General features: G+C 42.7%; 1 protein-coding gene across 5 annotated transcripts in view; it reads left to right on the top strand.

Annotated features, from left to right (window-relative positions):
- LOC123760359 (kinesin heavy chain) overlaps positions 1 to 20,645 on the top strand; it is a 154,564-nt gene that overhangs the window by 109,603 nt on the left and 24,316 nt on the right. For all 5 annotated transcript variants that reach the window (XM_045745985.2, XM_045745986.2, XM_045745987.2 and 2 more), the window contains exons 3-17: positions 904 to 1,005; positions 1,781 to 1,906; positions 6,985 to 7,128; positions 8,415 to 8,539; positions 9,960 to 10,064; positions 10,385 to 10,530; positions 10,885 to 10,972; positions 11,587 to 11,719; positions 15,378 to 15,541; positions 16,044 to 16,250; positions 16,884 to 17,039; positions 17,880 to 17,999; positions 18,506 to 18,649; positions 18,927 to 19,111; positions 19,372 to 19,473. In XM_045745985.2, coding sequence (XP_045601941.1) covers positions 904 to 1,005; positions 1,781 to 1,906; positions 6,985 to 7,128; positions 8,415 to 8,539; positions 9,960 to 10,064; positions 10,385 to 10,530; positions 10,885 to 10,972; positions 11,587 to 11,719; positions 15,378 to 15,541; positions 16,044 to 16,250; positions 16,884 to 17,039; positions 17,880 to 17,999; positions 18,506 to 18,649; positions 18,927 to 19,111; positions 19,372 to 19,473 — 2,047 coding nt within the window. The remainder of the gene's footprint in view (positions 1 to 903; positions 1,006 to 1,780; positions 1,907 to 6,984; positions 7,129 to 8,414; positions 8,540 to 9,959; positions 10,065 to 10,384; positions 10,531 to 10,884; positions 10,973 to 11,586; positions 11,720 to 15,377; positions 15,542 to 16,043; positions 16,251 to 16,883; positions 17,040 to 17,879; positions 18,000 to 18,505; positions 18,650 to 18,926; positions 19,112 to 19,371; positions 19,474 to 20,645) is intronic.

A 20,645-nucleotide genomic window follows, 5' to 3' on the forward strand; every position in this document is an offset into this window, starting at 1 on the left:
GAGAGGTGGTAGAGGTTCATATAATATTCACCAAGTTATTTATCTCGTGAGGCATAGACGACTTAGTAATTAAACTTTAGTTGTAAGTTAGTTAGAGTAATTACCAAGTACCAAGGGTCAGATTCACGAAGCAGTTACGCAAGCATTTACGAACCTGTACAACTTTTCTCAATCTTTGGCGGCTTTGTTTACAATTATTAAACAGTTAATGAGCTCCGAAGCACCAGGAGGCTGTTTATAACAATAACAACAGTTGAATGGCAAGTTTTCATGCTTGTAAACTGTTTAATAAATGTAGCCAAAGCCGTCAAAGGTTGAGGAAAGATGTAAAGGTTCGTAAGTACTGGCGTAACTGCTTCGTGAATCTGGCCCCTGGTGGGTGGTGTAGTGGTCCACGGAGGTAGGGGCCCAAGTATGGGGCCCAAGTGTGGGGCCCCTCTGCACCAATGACCCTTTTAACAATCCAAACACTTCCTGCTAGATTCATTAAGTACTTGTGAAACCTGTACATGTTTCAACAATTATAACAGCCTTGTTACATGTATTAAAAGGGTTTACAAGCGACAAAGCACTCCGAGCTTGTTTATAACAATAATAACCATGGTTGTGTTGTTTCGTAGCCCGTAAACTGTTTAAGAAATGTAAAACAAAGCAGCCATGATTATTGACAGATGTACAGGCTACACGCGGAAATTTGAAGAAGGAAATATTGTAACGCAGTTAAATACTTGTTGAATTTTAAAATCTTATATATTTTTTTGTTTACATTGTGTGTGTGTGTGTGTGTGTGTGTGTGTGTGTGTGTGTGTGTGTGTGTGTGTGTGTGTGTGTGTGTGTGTGTGTGTACCCATGCCCCGCCCGGTACACGTACACCTTTACTAACACAGGTGTGTCCTCCAACAGATGTGCTCAACGGGTACAACGGGACCATCTTCGCCTACGGCCAGACGTCGTCAGGCAAGACCCACACTATGGAGGGCAAGCTGGGCGACCCCACCTGGCAGGGTAAGTTATCCTCCCCCACCCTCTCTTACCCCTTACCTACCTCACTCACTTCCCCCTTACCCAACCCTTCATGGTCTAGGTCTTACCTTGTGTGTCTTACCTGGTGTGATGTGTGTGTGTGTCATCTGGAGTGTCACCCCTTGTGTGTGTCATCTGGAGTGTCACCCCCCTTGTGTGTTCCGAGCCAGACTCGACCTATGCAAGCAAGTGATGGAAGTAACGACCTACAAGATAGAATTTCACACATGTTAGAAATTTCCTTTCATTATTTATTCTAACCGTAACTGGTTTTTTTCCATCAGAGTTCCTTAGATTCCAGTCTCTCTCTCCATGGCTGAAGTCCTCCATGATAACTAGCTTTTTCCTTATGTTATGGTCCATTTCAGCTGTTAATATATAATTGCCCAGCTGACCGTGGTATTTTCATATTCCGGCTTAGCTGTGTCATTCCCTGGAAGGTTATAGGTAACCACCATCATCATTCTTCTTCCTCCTAGTGTGACTCTTATCGGAGGGGAAGGAATTAAGTTGAACATATCCTAAAATTATTTTCCTTTCAAGTTTTATTTTCCTGCTAATGATACGATAGTGCCTGGGGGAACACTGAGGCAGAGATTACTTCTACAGTATTTTGTCTCCGCGACTGCTATTACATCAGGCTCTGGTTCCTCTTATTTCTTTTTATGTGTCGTGGAGCGACTGTAGCTGTATTACTGACTGTTGCTACACGGTCTCCCTCACCGACTGTGATGCACTAACTGTACCTCCACCGCAGGCATCATCCCGAGGATCGTGCACGACATCTTCAACCACATCTACAACATGGAGGAGGCGCTCGAGTTCCACATCAAGGTCTCTTACTTCGAGATCTACATGGATAAGATCAGGGACTTGCTCGACGGTGAGTAGCCTCACTGACTGACCAGCACGAGGGGAGGGAGGTCTGGGGTGCTATAGAGACGCTCAGTAATGCTGCATAGTAATCTGCATCTTGAGAGACCTCCGGCAAGATCTATTACATGCTTACAGTTGATACGTGATAACATTAGGTAATATTGTTTTGCAGACAAGTTCCATTCCTTGTCTTATAATTAACTAATGAATGGATGGTGGCGGCACTTTCTACTTTTCTCCATTCTATCATTCATTCTCTCTCTCTCATTTTAAACTTTTCCTTTCTCCTGACGCCTCTTCCTCACTCCTCCCTTCCACCTCTCTACCTCTCTCACTGAGTTTTTACCTTTCTTTCTCCAATTTTTCATACATAACACAATAGTCGTTTGACATATGTATAAGCCGCACTCTTATATTTTATATAACTAACGCTAGAGTTTATTAGCACTGATGGCGGTGAGGAAGCCTGTCCCCTCAGACGCCTTCACTTTATTGACTTATTATTAGTATCCGTTAGGAATAAACACAATTTAATGACAAGTTACTGTCATGTAAGGTAGAGGGGGTGAAGTGTGTACCAGAACCTTCATATGGCCAGTTGACTAATTCAGGCTCTCTCCCTGACCCTGTCTTTCAATACATATCTACTTGACTGTACCTTCTTCCCACAAAAGGTGTATTACCTTCACAACGCTACACCATGGCGGGTTGGGGTCATCCCCACGTGTCGCCACAGTGGGGTAATGGACACATTCTCAAGATAATTACACAAAACCATCTGGAAGCCAGTCCTTATGTTAGTTCAGATGAAACTGTGACGGGAGTCACAATATAAACCCTAGATTTGTCATTGCTCTTGGTACAGAAATCAATACTTGAATTATAAGATAAAACCGCAATAGAATTACGAGCTTGTGTTAAGATGTATGGTTAAGATGTATGGTTAAGATGTATGGTTAAGATGTATGGTTAAGAAGGTGGCGTCAGGACACAGGGTGGGTGATGGGTGGCCCGTGACCTAACTCTCTTGCTGCATAATAAAGGTGAGGTGCCGGGGCCGTCTACTGTGCCCCCCGCCACACCGTTAGTCACAGTCTCGCTCTCAGTACCCACACCTACGGCCCTTGTCTGCTTCACCTTGTATGTGTGCGTCTTGTAGGGCACCTGATTCACAACTGCACTACAACACTGCTCTACAAGGTCGCAGGTTTGTTTCCTGCTGGAGGACGGAGACGTTTGGGCACGTTTCCTTGCATCTGATGGTTCTGTTGGGCGAGCAGTGAATAGGTACCTGGGAGTTAATCAACTGTTGTGGGTTGCCTCCTGTGGGGGAGGGTCAGTAGTTGGCTTAGTCACCACCTTCACCCTCCCAGGTCAGGCTGCGGGCAGCCGCGTCCAACAGCCTGGTTGATCAGTCCGGCAACCAGGAGGCCTGGTCGACGACCGGGCCGCGGGGACGCTAAGCCCCGGAAGCAGCTCAAGGTAACCTCCCAGGTTTCATCTCCCCGACTGTGGTAAACCACGCACTGAGAATTTACTCTAGTCCTTCACTGGAATAACGTATACCTGTGGGTTTATTCAGTAAACTGATGGCCCGGCCTTAGGGTTGATAGGCGTCAAGCCCAGTACCATACTGACCCCTGCTGGCCACGTGCTGATAGCAGTCACTGCTGCTGAAGCGCTTGAGCAGTGCTCAGAGCGTGGCTCACCTCCACCTGCTCCAGCTCATGTACGCGGCACACTACCACCACCACCAGCCTGGGACCAGATTCACGAAAGCACTTACGCAAGCACTTACGAACGTGTACATCTTTCCTCAATCTTTGACGGCTTTGGTTACATTTATTAAACAGTTTACAAGCATGAAAACTTCCCAATCAACTGTTGTTATTGTTATAAACAGCCTCCTGGTGCTTCGGAGCTCATGAACTGTTTAATAATTGGAAACAAAGCCGCCAAAGATTGAGAAAAGATGTACAGGTTCGTAAGTGCTTGCGTAAGTGCTTTCATGAATCTCGCTCCTGGCTCTCATCCTGGGACAACACTTGGGTGATCTTACAGGATGAGGCCATGAACCTTTTTGTCATTCATAAACAGGGGATGTGGCGGGTGTATGGAATCACTTTTGGCCTTTGTAACGAGGGGCTGCAACTGATGACGTTCGAACATTTCTCGAATAGTGTTTCACTGGCGCTCGAACAGTGCTTCATTACTTCACTGAAGTATTCAGCCCGTCCTCCAAACAAAGATCCAAAAGTGATTCCATGTACCCGCCAAACCCCCGCTGTTTATGAATGAAAAACTGTTTACACACGACTCACAACTGCTGACGTTCGAACATATCCGGAACAAGTGCTTCACTGACGAATTTTGTTCGAACCACAACGCTGTAAATGCTTCACCCACGTACTACAAATACAAATAATCACCATCAGAACCTAAATACCTAACCTAACCTATGCCTATTTATACACAATATGCTAATATATTATAATATTAATTTATACTTGAGAAAATTCCCGTTTTGAATGAACAGCATGTTAAAATTTATGAATGCGTCTGTGGGGTTGACCGCTGAATGTAATGGACTTGAGTCGAGGACGGGTTGAAGTATTGACGAACAATACTTCACCGCCACGTACTTCAGCCCGTCCTCCAAACAAAGACCCAAAAGTGATTCCATGCACCCGCCAAACCCCCGCTGTTTATGAATGAAAAACTGTTTACACACGACTCACAACTGCTGACGTTCGAACACTTCCGGAACAAGTGCTTCACTGACGAATTTTGTTCGAACCACAACGCTGTAAATGCTTCACCCACGTACTACAAATAATCGCCAACAGAACCTAACCACCTAACCTAACCTATGCCTATATATATACACAATATGCAAATATATTATAATATTAATTTATATATGAGAAAAGTACAGTTTTGAATCAACAGCATGTTAAAATTTATGAATGCGTCTGTGGGGTCGACCGCTGGATGGAATGGACCTGGTCTCAGGACGGGTTGCACACACCACCAGTCTCCCTAGTAAACCTTACCCTCACACACGTACGCGCGCGCGCGCGTACACACACACACACACACACACACACACACACACACACACACACACACACACACACACACACACACACACACACACACACACACACACACACACACACACTGATGGCGACAGCAATATAAGTAAATCGGCAGACGATGGGAAGATAAGATATGTTTAAAGTTAAAAAAGGATATTCTAGTGGTGTAGAGGAGGACCCCCGAGGGCCTGTGAGGAGTGGCAAATGTAGTTCATTAAAGTCAAGTGAAATCTTGTTGGAGGAGGAGGAGGTAGTGGGGGAGGGGCGTGCGTTATCAACTGGTCACTGACCTTATCAGTAACGGCGGCTCCGAGAAGGATCTTGGAGGAGTAATTGAGACCAAACCCAAGATAACTTTGTAAGAATGTACGAAATAGAGTCCTTAGGTCTTGTATGTAAAAGCGTTAATATTTTCCAACAACTTTGGAGTAATGAGAGGGGATACGAAGTTCCGCGTCAGTATTGGTCAGTATTACCATTCTCAGGAGAGCGTCTTGGGGAGACTTGACCCCCAACACCCAGCGTCTTGGGGTTCACAGTGCTGACCACCGTAGACCGAGGGGGGGGGGTCAGCTCTACACACCGAACAAGGCTATCAACAAAGATGAAATAAATGGGGGGAATTAAACAGTTTGGATCAAGAGAGAAAGTTTGTAACACGGGATATCCATCTTGGATACGTTGAGGTGGATAAAGGATGTGGTAGAGGAGGCAGGTGGATAATATTGGGTGGAGGTGGTGAGGCACACTGCTAAGTAACCAATACTCTAGTTTGGAAATGTTTAATAAAATACTCTACACATAAGGGAAGCTAGAGTGCGACCTGCCTCTCTTGGGCCACCACACTTACTGAATAGTTCTTTTTGTTATATAATTTGTAACTATGACGTACTGGACGTAATCTCCGAGCCATGTTAGTTTACATTGCAACATTTCTGCAAGGCAGAAACGTTTCGGCAGTGTTTCTGCCCGAAACGCTGCGCGTACTAGTAGCTTTACAAGATTGTAAATACTGCGCTATGTATTCTAACCCAATGTACCTTCTTGTATATATATATAAATAAATAAATTGCCTCCCTAAGGTCACTTTAGTTCATTGTGTTGTTTTACTGTATTGTAACAAACTCAATTTCCAAAACTATTTGACAAAATAATCAGGCAATTATATTACCTTTTGGTAGTTGTGTTAATACTAACACCTCCCAGCCGGCGTGTCTGAGAGTGATGCCGGTAACATCATCACGTCAAATAAAATCAATCCTTCAGAACGTTGCCATGGCAGTCACTTATCCCGGCGATCCAATAACAGCCTTTTATGAGAATGACATTGGAAACCAACTTACCCAACTCCATTATATTACCCGGTAGCTTTTTTTTTACCCCCATTAGAGTTGATGTGATTAAAATACTCATTGCCTGTCGCAGCGGATGGAACATCGGAGCAAGTAAGAGCCCTCCCATGAAGCTGTATGTGATGTGGGGGTTTATGAGGTTTGTGGGACCGGAAAAATAAACGTTGGTGTGTGTATGTTGTAGTTCACGTTAATGTTATACTGTGATGTTATTACTACATACAGTGGGAATGTTGCTGAAGCCATGGCTGGCGTAGCAATACACAGGCACTACCTACCTAGAACACTCTACTCTCACACCACCACTAATCTCACCCCTACACACTCCCCCACCAATAACGTGACCCCTACACACTCCCCCCACCAATAACGTGACCCCTACACACTCCCCCCACCAATAACGTGACCCCTACACACTCCCCCCACCAATAACGTGACCCCCTACACACTCTCCCACCAGTAACGTGACCCCTACACACTCCCCACACCAATAACGTGACCCCTACACACTCCCCCCACCAATAACGTGACCCCTACACACTCCCCCACCAATAACGTGACCCCTACACACTCCCCCCACCAATAACGTGACCCCTACACACTCCCCCACCAATAACGTGACTCTACGTCAACAGTGTCCAAGGTGAACTTGTCTGTGCACGAGGACAAGAACCGGGTACCGTCGGTGAAGGGCGCCACGGAGCGCTTCGTGTCCTCCCCGGAAGAGGTCTTCGAGGTCATCGAGCTGGGCAAGTCCAACAGACACGTCGCCGTCACAAGTAAGTCCGGTCCATCTTCTGCTTGGTGAGGTGTGTTTGGTGCTGCTGCTGCTAAGTCCAGCAGTAAGTCCATTCTCAAGTTCATTCCCTATTTGTATATGTATGGCTAGTCAAGTCCGGTGAAATAGAGGAGTCGGTGATGACGCGGATCTTGCTTGTAGCGCTCGCAAGCGTAGAATTCTCATGAGTATATGAGTATATATGAGTATATGGAACGTGAGTATATCTAGCTCAGAACTCATAACATGATCGATGGTGTTTCTCAGTACTCTACAGGAGTAGACTACTGACTCCTGTCAGCAGATGGAGAGCTTTCCCTTCCCATAGCTCGTGGTAAGTCTTACCATACTAGTTTCCCCTCTGCAACACAACCCGCCAATCGATTTATAACCAGGTCTGCAATTACTGCTGGGTGAACAGCTGCTAGGTGAGTATAGGGCTCGAACCAAGGCCTTGTAGTTCCATTTACTCTAGTAACATTTGAAGCGTTCATATAATTTGGATTTATGATTAATAGATCTGGAAATTCATTTAATACAAGTTATAAATTTAAAATATAAAGTTAGGTTTATATAAATGTGTGTTAGTGTAGACATGGGGTATACATAGTGGCGGAGTGACTGTGTAGTATTGATAGATTACCACTCTATTCTTGTTATATCGTATAGCAGGTGTCCAGATCACAGGAACAGTAAGGCTTGCCTGAGTGTTGGGTACCTGAGGTGTTCTGTGGTGTGTTGTGAGGGTGTCCTCCTCTACCACTCACTCACACTTGTGCAACACCCAGTAAGTCAGTCTACTTTTGCTACAGTAAATATATTCACACACCTTCCTATGGACACTTAGTATGACCTAAGTAATGTCAGTTCATCAGGTGATCTGCAGGGCTAAAACTGGACGTGTCATATAAAAGGTAAAAGAAAAAAATGCCATAAAACCCCATATTTGAATCCTTGTGCATAAAGTGAGATTTTACGTAAAATTATATTATATTTTTATTAGTTTTGAATACAGCCAGAACATTATTTTATATGGATAAAACATCTTGACATGATAGTAACCCTCGGTATATACATTGAGGAGTATACCTTGCTCATTAGTGTTACTCATTAGTATACACTGAGAGTATACTTTAGTCCTGGACAATATTCAGGACTAGAGTATACTCGGTGGTTGGTCAGTAAGCTGTTGTGGTGGCCTTAATAACCCTCCAGACGTTGATAAGCCATAAGGCCAAGATCAAACCGCATATTTTAGGATTTTATGTGATTATTTTCTCTGATCAGACATGAACGAGCACAGCTCCCGGTCCCATAGCGTCTTCCTGATCCAGGTGAAGCAGGAGAACATTGAGAACCAGAAGAAGCTCCTGGGTAAACTCTACCTGGTCGATCTGGCCGGCTCAGAGAAGGTAAGATAAAGTCTCCTGTCTTGGTAGGGGGGGTTTACCACCCCCCCCCCCCCACACCGTTATGAGGAGCGCTGCCACGCTCCTCATAACCCTCATACACATATATCGTCTTGGCAATGTAAATCTCACTCCATCTTAACGCTATGCTGTCAGGGATTTTGTCCATTAAAGAGTATTTGTGGCATAGGTTTTGTTGAAGGACGTAAACAAGATCGAGGGACCCTACCCTCCTTGAAACACTCGAGAGACCCCAGTGTTTCAAACTGGGATTCCTCGAGTGTTTCAAACATGGGTTGGACGTGTATATGAGTGGGATTGGGTGGTTATAAATAAAAACTGCCACGTATGAGCCAATAAGCTTCCTGCAGTTACCTTTGTTCTTATGTTCTTAGGTCTCGGTGTGTTTGATCACATATACAGTCGCGGTTGTTATTCTGTTGTGGCAAAGGGTTCTGTCCTTTTCTTTGTTTCCTGGTAACACACTCGTGCTTCTGCCACGGGAGACATCTCCTGTCACGCAGGGTGCAGTTGCACCTCCACTGATCTCCAGTATCATCCATTGATACTGGTGATGGCTCAAAAGGGCCACCACTTACGGGCTATTCATGCCCGTGCCACCTTTTGGGTGGCTTAATCTTCATCAATCGTGCTTCTGCGGTAAGAAGGGAAGGTGGCCTTCACTGACGCTACTGGGCCTGGGCGTGGCGTGTTTCAGCCAGCAGGCAAGTCAGTGGGCACAATACCCAAGAGCTCCGCTAGTTCCGTGTCACTCACGTTGATTCAATATCGAGTCGCTGTTGAATATTGTAGTGACTGGTAACTTGCAGCTCCACGCCCCGTGTATCATGGGAGTCGTGCTAGTGACTCCCGTTGTTGTGTAACCGTTCATCACTGTACTTAGGGAATTAGTACTGTAATGTACTTGGGGAACTGGAGACTGTAAGGACGTCGTACTCCCAGAAGAGCAGTGTGTTAATACCACTTTCTCCTGCTGGTTGTGTAAGCTCTCTTTACCTGCTTCCAATACAACGCAAATGTATTCTTTTTTTATTATAGGTGTAATGATTTCATATGTTTTTTAAAGTGTAGTTTTATTGGTACTATATTCTCTATTAGGTACCCTAACAGGTTGATGGATATTGTGTTTATACGGGGGTCATGTCCTCCTTGTTACTCCTACAAAAATAATTTACAAAACAATCCGTATGTAACATTTACATCTTGGTGTAAAGAGTGGTAGAGGTTGACGGGGTACACTTCCCTGCCTGAAACGCTTTGCGTAATAGTGGCTTTAGGCATTGTATGTACCAGCTCTATCTATAAACCTAGCAATTTTTTGTAAAAAATCTCTTGTATGTATGTACCTTACCTGAATAAACACTCACTCACTAACTCACTCACTCACTCACTTGGCCGGCAGGTGAGCAAGACAGGAGCAGAAGGAGCCGTCCTGGACGAGGCCAAGAACATCAACAAGTCCCTCTCGGCGCTAGGCAACGTCATCGCAGCTCTGGCAGACGGCAAGGTCACTACACAACCTTTACTCTCCTATAACTTCCCTTCACTCACAGGAAAAACATATAACACCGATCCCACGATCGTCGTCGCCCCTAAATCAACACAACAACAACATATAACACTTTATTTTACTTATTGCAGATGACTGGGAAGAAAAGTATATTCAGAGAATTAATGCAAAATGCCCCATAATATCAAACATGCGGATAATGTTTAAAATACGTTTTGATTGAAATACGGAAAAGATGTATTGCTTAATCTTCATGCTATTTGTACGAAATATGATGATGACCTTGTGTCCTGTGACCCCTCCATGGACGACCTCAGACACACGTGCCCTACCGTGACTCCAAGTTGACCAGGATCCTGCAGGAGAGTCTGGGGGGCAACGCCCGCACCACCATCGTCATCTGTGCCTCTCCAGCCTCCTTCAACGAAGCTGAGACGAGGTCCACCTTAGATTTTGGCAAGAGGTGAGTCTTGAGATGTCGCACCCAGGAGTACAGGTGTTGTCACACACCCATGAGTACAAGTGTGGTCACACCCAGGAGTACAGGTGTTGTCACACACCCATGAGTACAAGTGTGGTCACACCCTATGAGTACAAGTGTTCATTCTCCACGAGTGCAAGCCCTTATGTCAGCTGTTATAAATGTTAACTTATAGAGATCAATATTAGTGCATTTGTAACTTTAATACCATAAGATTCTGACAAATTTACACTGCATTTACTAGACGTATAGTCATCAATGCTTTATAGAATATTGGTTAATGATAGTGGAAGTGATGGTTGAAGTATAAGGAGCATGTGTGACGTGTCTCCTCAGAGCCAAGACCATCAAGAACTGTGTGTGTGTCAACGAGGAACTCACAGCCGAGGAGTGGAAGCGACGCTACAATAAGGAAAAGGAGAAGGTAGCACTGGTTTATGTTATTAGCTTAAACCCTTGGTTTATTTTCTGTGGCACAGTCAACACTTGGGCATACTGGCACGCTCTTAACCTTCCAGGCATCCATCTTGTGCACTGCTGTAGGAGCAGTCTACCCTTGTCTTCCTACAGCATGCTTTTCTCTTTTAATCATGCCTTTGTCTTCCACCATCCATCCTTTGTCTTCCTCCGGCGTGTCGGGCCAGATTCACGAAAGTACTTACGAACGTGTACATCTTTCCTCAATCTTTGACGGCTTTAGTTACATTTATTAAACAGTTTACAAGCATGAAAACTTGCCAATCAACTGTTGTTATTGTTATAAACAGCCTCCTGGTGCTTCGGAGCTTATTAACTGTTTAATAATTGGAAACAAACCCGCCAAAAATTGAGAAAAGATGTACAGGTTCGTAAGTGCTTCCGTGAATCTGGTCCCCCTGGTCTCATGTACCTGAAGTACGAGCAGTGAGGTTCTTGGAGACTACGTAAACTTGTCCATCCTGCTTTACATTTGAAAATGCACAAATTATAATATTTGATATAAAAGTATGATATATAAAGTGTGTTTGTATTAGTGTGTGAAGGTTTGTGGTGTTGCAGAGTACCAAGCTGAAGGCGCAGGTGGAGAGCATGGAGGCAGAGCTCGCCAGGTGGCGCAGTGGGGAAAAAGTCTCATCCGAGGAACAGATTTCTGTTGATATGGAGAAGTCCATGGTGTCTTCTGTGGTTGAAGGTATCTATCACATCTACACACACACACACACACACACACACACACACACACACACACACACACACACACACACACACACACACACACACACACACACACACACACACACATGCTACGAAGTGGCTCCCAGAACTGAAGGGCAAGAGCTACGAGGAGAGGTTGGAAGCATTAAACATGCCAAAACTAGAAGACAGAAGAAAAAGAGGTGATATGATCACTACATACAAAATAGTAACAGGAATTGATAAAATCGACAGGGAAGATTTCCTGAGACCTGGAACTTCAAGAACAAGAGGTCATAGATTTAAACTAGCTAAACACAGATGCCGAAGAAATATAAGAAAATTCACCTTCGCAAACAGAGTGGTAGACGGTTGGAACAAGTTAAGTGAGAAGGTGGTGGAGGCCAAGACCGTCAGTAGTTTCAAAGCGTTATATGACAAAGAGTGCTGGGAAGACGGGACACCACGAGCATAGCTCTCATCCTGTAACTACACTTAGGTAATTACACATATATATACACACACACACACACACATTGTGTGTATGATTGATTGACAGTTGAGGCGGGACCAGAGAACCAGAGCTCAACCCCCGCAAGCACAACTAGGTGAGTACAGACAAACACACACACACAAAATTATTTAGATGGTAAATTACTAAAGAAACTGATAATGACTTTTGTAAGATCAAAATTGGAATATGCAGCAGTGGACCCAAATCTGAAATAGAACTTAAATAATCTGGCTACAAAATGGCTTCCGGAACTGAAAAACAAGTTAGAAGAGACTAGAGGCGTTAAACAAGCCGAAACTAGAAGATAGAAGAGAGGTGATATAATCACCACTTACAAAATACTAAGAGGAATACACCAAATTGACAAAGAGGAATACCTGAAACCAGCAACTTCACGAACAAGGGGGGACAGATTTGTGCAAAGGAAACAGAGGTGCTGAGCAACATTAAAACATTTTCTTTTACAAACAGAGTGGTAGACGGGTGCAACAATATAAGTGAGAAGGTGGAGGTCAAAACCGTCAGTAGTTTCAAAGTGTTATACGATAAAGAGTACTGGGAGGACGGGACACAACCGTATCTCGCGTCCTGTAACTACACTTGGGTAATTACTTAGGTAATTACTCTCATACACACACACACACACACACACACACACACGTGTGTGCTGTCAATACGGTGTGCCGGTGGCAGTGTGGATAGCACGCTGGACACGTAATTGTGTGGCCAGGGTTCGATTCCCAGTGCCTGCGAGAAACAAAAATGGGCAGTTTCTTTCACCCTGTTACCTAGCAGTAAATAGGTACCTGGGAGTTAGACAGTGGTTACGGGCTGCTTCCTGGGGGGAGGGGTGTGTGTGTAAGAAAAAAAAATAGTAGTTTGTAACAGTTGATTGATAGTTAAGAGGCGGGCCGAAAGAGCAGAGCTCAACCCCCGCAAGCACAACTAGGTAAATACACACACATCCAGATCCAGATGTGGATGTTAGAAAGGCTGTTGGTCCAGACGGGATCGCACCATGGGTTATCTTGAGGTTATCTTGAGATGATTTCGGGGCTTTTTTAGTGTCCCCGCGGCCGGGTCCTGGACCAGGCCTCGACCCCCAGGAAGCAGCCCGTGACAGTTGACTAACTCCCAGGTACCTATTTACTGCTAGGTAACAGGGGCATTCAGGGTGAAAGAAATTTTGCCCATTTGTTTCTGCCTCGTGCGGGAATCGAACCCGCGCCACAGAATTACGAGTCCTGCGCGCTATCCACCAGGCTACGAGGCCCCTCAAAGAACTAAAAGAGTGTGCAGAGGCACTTTGCTTGCCACTCTCCATAGTGTATAGTAGGTCATTGGAGATGGGAGACCTACCAGAAATATGGAAAATGGCGAATGTGGTCCCAATATGCAAAAAGGGCGGCAGGCAAGAGGCACTTGACTACAGGCCAGTGTCCTTGACTTGTATACCATGCAAGGTGATGGAGAAGATCGTGAGAAAAAACCTGGTAACACATCTGGAGAGAAGTGACTTCGTGACAAATCGCCAACATGGGTTCAGGGAGGGTAAATCTTGCCTGACAGGCTTAATAGAGTTCTACGACCAGGTGACAAAGATTAAGCAAGAAAGAGAAGGCTGGGCGGACTGCATTCTCTTGGATTGTCGGAAAGCCTTTGACATAGTACCACATAAGAGGCTGGTACATAAGCTGGAGAGATAGGCAGGTGTAGCTGGTAAGGTGCTCCAATGGATAAGGAAGTACCTAAGCAATAGGAAGCAGAGAGTTACAGTGAGGGGGTGAGACTTCAGATTGGCGTGAAGTCACCAGTGGAGTCCCACAGGGCTCTGTACTTAGTCCTATTTTGTTTCTGATATATGTAAATGATCTCCCGGAGGGTATAGATTCATTTCTCTCAATGTTTGCTGACGATGCCAAAATTATGAGAAGGATTAAGACAGAGGAGGACTGCTTGAGGCTTTAAGAAGACCTAAACAAGCTGAAGGGATGGTCGAACAAATTGTTGTTAGAGTTTAACTCAAGCAAATGTAATATAATGAAGATAGGTGCAGGGAGCAGGAGGCCAGATACTAGGTATCATCTGGGAGATGAAATTCTTCAAGAGTCAGAGAGAGAGAAAAAGACTTGGGAGTTGATATCATGCCAGACCTGTCCACTGCAGCCCATATCAAGAGGATAACATCAGCGGCATATGCCAGGCTGGCCAACATAAGAACGGCATTCAGAAACTTGTGTAAGGAATCATTCAGAACTTTGTATACCACATATGTCAGGCCAATCCTGGAGTATGCAGCCCCAGTATGGAGTCCATATCTAGTCAAGGACAAGACTAAACTGGAAAAGGTTCAAAGGTTTGCCACCAGACTAGTACCCAAGCTGAGAGGTATGAGCTACGAGGAAAGACTACGGGAATTAAACCTCACTTCGCTGGAAGACAGAAGTTAGGGGGACATGATCACCACATTCAAGATTTTCAAGTGAATTGATAGGGTAGATAAAGACTGGCTATTTAACACAAGGGGCACACACACTAGGGGACACAGGTGGAAACTGAGTGGCCAAATGAGCCACAGAGATATTAGAAAGAACTTTTTTAGTGTCAGAGTGGTTGACAAATGGAATGCATTAGGAAGTGATGTGGTGGAGGCTGACTCCATACACAGTTTCAAGTGTAGATATGATAGAGCCCAATAGGCTCAGGAACCTGTACACCTGTTGATTGACAGTTGAGAGGCAGGACCAAAGAGCCAGAGCTCAACCCCCGCAAGCACAATTAGGTGAGTACACACACACACACACGAGCGTAGCTCTCATCCTGTAACTACACTTAGGTAATTACACATTCAGTAGTTTCAAAGTGTTATTTGATAAAGAGTATTGAGAAGACGGAACATCGTAAGCTCACGGTATCCCGTCTTCTCATCCAGTAACTACACTTGGGTAATTATTTAGGTAATTACACACTTGCCTAGCTCCTTTTACCCAATTATTGCTATACCATTTGCTGATGATACGACCTTCAGTGTCATCCAAGGTCGGGACCCTCCTCAAATTTTCCAGCCCAAAAAAGAAATAGCATAGCTGATCATAATATTTTCCCTGTCAAAATGCATCATGCTACAAAACTTACCATTTAGAGCCTAAGAAGTCAGCAGCTCCGCCCATGAGCAACGAGGTGCGGGACGCGTGGGAGAAGGAACGGGAGCAGCTGTACCTGAGCCTTGACGAGAAGGACGAGGAGATCAACCAGCACAGTCAGCTGGCTGAGAAGCTCAAGGAACAGATGCTCGAGCAGGAGGAAGTACGTATAGAAATACAACAAGATTGGGTATTTCGCAAATGAGCTATTACTAGGAATTTTAGATTACACTAAAGACCTACACATTTTGATCTAGCGTCCAAAATCCCTTAATTCGGCCTTGTCTGATGGCCTCCAGATTCTATATATGCAGTAGTGGTGACAATAGCATTGAGGTTTACCTACTAAATTAATGAACTGATAACTAAACAAACCTAAGTACAGATGGTCTAACTTAATTGGCCTAATTTACTTACTGACCATTATATCTTAAATATTTATAGCTGGGATACTCGCAGCTGGTGGCTTGTGGAACCTCTCCATTCTTTCTCATATTTTCTAGCTGTATTTTGGGCTGCAATACTGACTTAGCTTTTACAGTTTAGCTGGGTAGCTAGGAGTCTGTAGCATTACTAATGCCTTACACCGTACATACTCCCCGAGAAATGACATAACGTCATTTATATTTGTGTTTTTATTTCTACAAAATCACATTAATTCACAGCTTATTGCTGCAACCCGCCGTGACTATGAAGTTCTACAAACAGAGATGTCTAGGATTCAGGCAGAGAATGATTCTGCCAAGGATGAAGTGAAAGAGGTGCTACAGGCTCTGGAGGAGCTGGCCCTTAACTACGACCAGAAGAGTCAGGAGGTGGAGAACAAGTGCAAGGAGAATGAGACACTCAACGAGGAACTAACAGAGAAGCAGGTAGGACAAAATCCTCTGGCACTACTGTATTTGCAATAACAGGATACCAATACAGCCATAAGAAGTGAAGATGAGATAGTGATAAATCAGTAAAACAAATAAATATATAATACAGTCCATCATTTTGTATAATGCCTTGTTTTACGTATAGCATTTCTGGCAATTATTGGAATATAAATTCTCATGTTATTTTCTATTAAATATTGAACATTTTGATTTGTAAAAGAGTACATAACACATTATTGAGTTGATGGTTAAGTATGCGGAAGAATACTTTTCCTGGGGTTCCTCATTAATCACAAGTGTAATGCTCTACGGCTAAATACACTCACACATTAGACTAATTTATAAGTTTGTTCATTTGAAACAACTCTCTCCACCGTATTTTAACCATGTTAAGTACTATTTTATCATTAGTGTATATACATGTCATTCACCTGGGTACCAGGAGACTCATATTATGCCTCCTTGTGCCCAAGGCTGTCTCATAGTATGGTGATTAGAGCTTCTGCCTCACACTCATGAGGGTCGGTGGTTCGAGTCTCCTAGTGCCCAGGTGAATTAAATGTTTATTTCCACAGTAGTGTGGTTGATAATTTCTATATATATAATATATATATGTTTGTTTAACAGACTGCTTTAACAAGCATGCAAGGTGAGCTACAACAAATGAAGGACTCCTCTGTGCACCAGCGGAGAAGGATGAATGAGATGCTGTTCTCACTGCTCTCTGATCTTGGAGAAGTTGGCAATGTGGTTGGAGGCACTGCTGGAGACCTCTCTATCAAGGTAACTCGTCGACACTCATCACTGGGCTGTAATTGCAAACGTGGGTATAAACTGATTGTATGGTCTCGTGTTCCAGGAAAAAGTAGTAGGGCAAACTTCCCTTCCCATTAGATGTGGAAAGGAAAAGCTCACAGCCTTCTAACAAGAGTCAGAAGCTGTCTACTCTGTAGTCTATCAATAATTCCCTCACATCTAAAGGTGAGGGAATGGTAATACAGTACACACATGTCAGAGCTCCCTTAAACTTCAAGTTTATTTTATTTCAATTTAATTTAAACATTCCTTTGCTTTTTGAATCTTGGCTTCACTAGTGAATCCCCTAAGGATACGCCTTTCTTCCATGCAAGCAGTTGAGGTTGTGTAGGGAAGCGGTATAGTAACATTTGACCCTGAACGGGTTGTTTGTAAAAAAACTTTGGGCATCAGTGCAGAATATTAACTGCAAGATTTTCATGATCCTAATCCTGAGGACATAGTTGACCTTACTTTTAGGGCAACTGAATGGTTCATTCTTGGCTGTGTTTCATAGTTACTCATAACTATATCTTATTTATTGGCATAATACTATGTGCCTGGCACTTACTTCATTAACAAGTCTTTATTAACACAGCAGTCTTCTGCTATCCTGTTCTATATGAGGGATTACAGAGAATGGAGTTAATCTAATTTCATTTAAGTTCATCTAACATCCCCCATCTCACTGGGTGGAGAAATCAGATAAAAATATGAGTCAAATATACTGGCTTGTACATGCAAAATAGCATCCTTGATATACTATACTGTAATTTAAAAATATCTAAGTTCCATATTATTATTACTATTATTATAATTAAATTTCAGAACTCAGGTGACCCCAACAAACTAGAGGAAGAGTTCACAATGGCTCGGTTGTATGTGTCAAAGATGAAGAGTGAAGTGCGTAACCTTGTACAGCGTTGCAGCACCCTTGAGAACTTCCAGGTACATTATTTACAATAATTATATTGGGTAATAAATTATTTAACATGTAGAGTACATCTACATGTATTCGTTAAATTTGATAATTTAGCAGCATAGCTATTATACAGTATATAAGTATCATCATGCTGAACTATTCATTACACTCTTGCATTGAATGAGATGTTTTTTAACATTTACAAATGCAAACATTTTTGGCTAGAGAATCAATTTTGAAAGCTTTATTCTACCATGGGAAAAGCAGCTCCACAAAAGAAAGATTGCTGAACATAAGTAATGGATGTTAAATGTCTTGTAATGTGTTTAGTTATTGTAATTCATGAATTTATTATACACCCCATACCCATCCTGTGAGTGGAAGTGAACCTCAAACCCAACCTGTGAGTGGTATGAACAAAGTTACATAGGCACATAATGACTAAGGAACTCAAACTTACTAAGCTCTCTCTTGTAATTCATTAAATGTTTGGGCATTTCTTCTGCAGCTTAAATTTACTATTGTTCAACAGGGCGACTGCAACAAGAAGATTGATGAATATGAACGTGAATTAAGTGAATGCCGCCTCCTGATCAGCCAACACGAGGCCCGCATGAAAACGCTGCAAGAGTCCATGCATGAGGTAGAAATTCGCAAAAGACAACTTGAAGAACAAGTAAGTGCAGATGGAAAAATTGGAACAGGAGGAAAGTTGTGATGCTTTGAAACTACTGATGGTTTTGGCCTCCACCACCTTCTCACTTAATTTGCTCAACCCAGTTGTCCTAGTTTGTGTGGATTATGCAAGTGTTAAGGTTATCTATATGGCTGCTCTCATTTGTTTAAAGAAACATTCTTATAAACACTGTATATTTAGACAGATGTGGATGGTATTGAAAAACAAGTTTAGCCTTTAGATGCATGCAGAGTTAATGATGGTGTAATATTAACAGGTTGACTCTCTGGGTGAAGAAGTGGCTCAGCTGAAAGCAGCCGAGGGCCTCACTGTATCAGAGGGGCTATCAAAGGAGGCACTTGAGAAACAGATGGAGACTCACAGAGAGCTTCACCAAAAGCAAGTGGCACAGCTCAGACTCGAGATTAATGCCAAACAAGCACTAGTAGAGGACCTCAAGGAGTGAGTTCACAACTAAAAAATATTAGTTTAAATTTATTGTTAGTTATTTGGGGAGCTTGTATCTGGGAGGTCTGCTCCCAGTGATGTCACATTAAATAAGACACGTCAGCACAAACCTTTAGCTACTAAGAAAATGTACTGCATATATTTGGGGGCCTTTAAATGTACATAAATGATATATAAAAAGTGAGACATCATATATTAAGTGTTTTTCAGTATTTGTTTTGCACTAATTGTGTATAACACTTCCATCTCTAAAGCCAAAACCAGAAACTGAGTGTGGAACATGAGCAGCTGAAGGCAGAACACAACAAGCTCAAAATTGAGGAGGCAGAGAAGAGCACTCGGCTTCATGAACTTATGTGAGTATGTGATAACGTCCTCTTCAGATGACTGCTTTTATTTATTTTTTTTTTATTTATAATTTGACGCCATTTTATTTGTGCTTAATTTAACTATTGCTATTTTGTTGTAAGTTACTCATGGGGTTGTAATGGATGTTATGGGCTGTTGACTGTAACTCACAACATCATATATAAACATTTCTAAGCCTCAATCTCCAGGGAAAAATAGTTTATGTAGTATTTAATGATTGCAGTTGTAATACTCTTACACTGAAAATTACTTATAACACTTGAATCATAAATTTTTGTTATTGTTGGTTAAATTTTAAGTCACAATCCCAATGAAATTGTCCTTAACCACTGCAGTAGCACTGTAATTTCCCACTAGAGACTTGATATGAATAAAGACTTGTGGAGTGGTGAGTGTGTCCCATGATATGTTACAAACCACATATGCAACATTCACTGAAGCTTCATTATTATAGCACCTTGTTTTGCAGAATGTACCAGCTTCATGCATGGCCTTTGCACTACAGTACTTGCAAAATTGTTTATTATTTTCTAAGTGGCAGTCAACTTTATATCAAAGCTTCCAGTGAATACATACTCGGAATGTCAAGTGAGTACAAAAAAATAAAAATTATTTACAATTAAATATTGTCCACTTGTAGAATGCAAATCCAGCAGAGTAAACTACTGTACAGTGAGATAAGACAAGTAATTTTTGGAAGCTTGATAAAGTAGATTTTATCATCAACTGAATAGGAAAGAAAGGTGAACCTAAAGCTAATTAAAAAAATAATAACGATAATAGACACTATTCAGCAGCATGCATTGAATGCAAAGTTTATTTAAAATGTGCTTCAGAGCACTTTACACTGCTAAATAGCATTCATGCTAAATCAATTTGAGTTAACTATTCTTGTTTTGCTTAAAAAAATAAACTTAAGAGATCCTAGTAGAAGAAAAATCCTCAGCTAACGTATTTTGAGGAGCACAGATAAAGTTTGCGAACTCGACAAAAAAAGATGAGACGCATTGTGGATATAAAACCAATTTTAAATTACAGTATACACTTGATGCAGAGTACTATACTTCTTTGAAATTGTTATTTTTATAATAAGGTATAATAAGTTAATATTAAAGGATATTTTATATAAGCAAAGTTCTAACTTCTTTTAAATTAAAAT

The sequence above is a fragment of the Procambarus clarkii genome, chromosome 39 (genome assembly GCF_040958095.1).
Source record: "Procambarus clarkii isolate CNS0578487 chromosome 39, FALCON_Pclarkii_2.0, whole genome shotgun sequence".
Classification (NCBI taxonomy): Eukaryota; Metazoa; Arthropoda; class Malacostraca; order Decapoda; family Cambaridae; genus Procambarus; species Procambarus clarkii.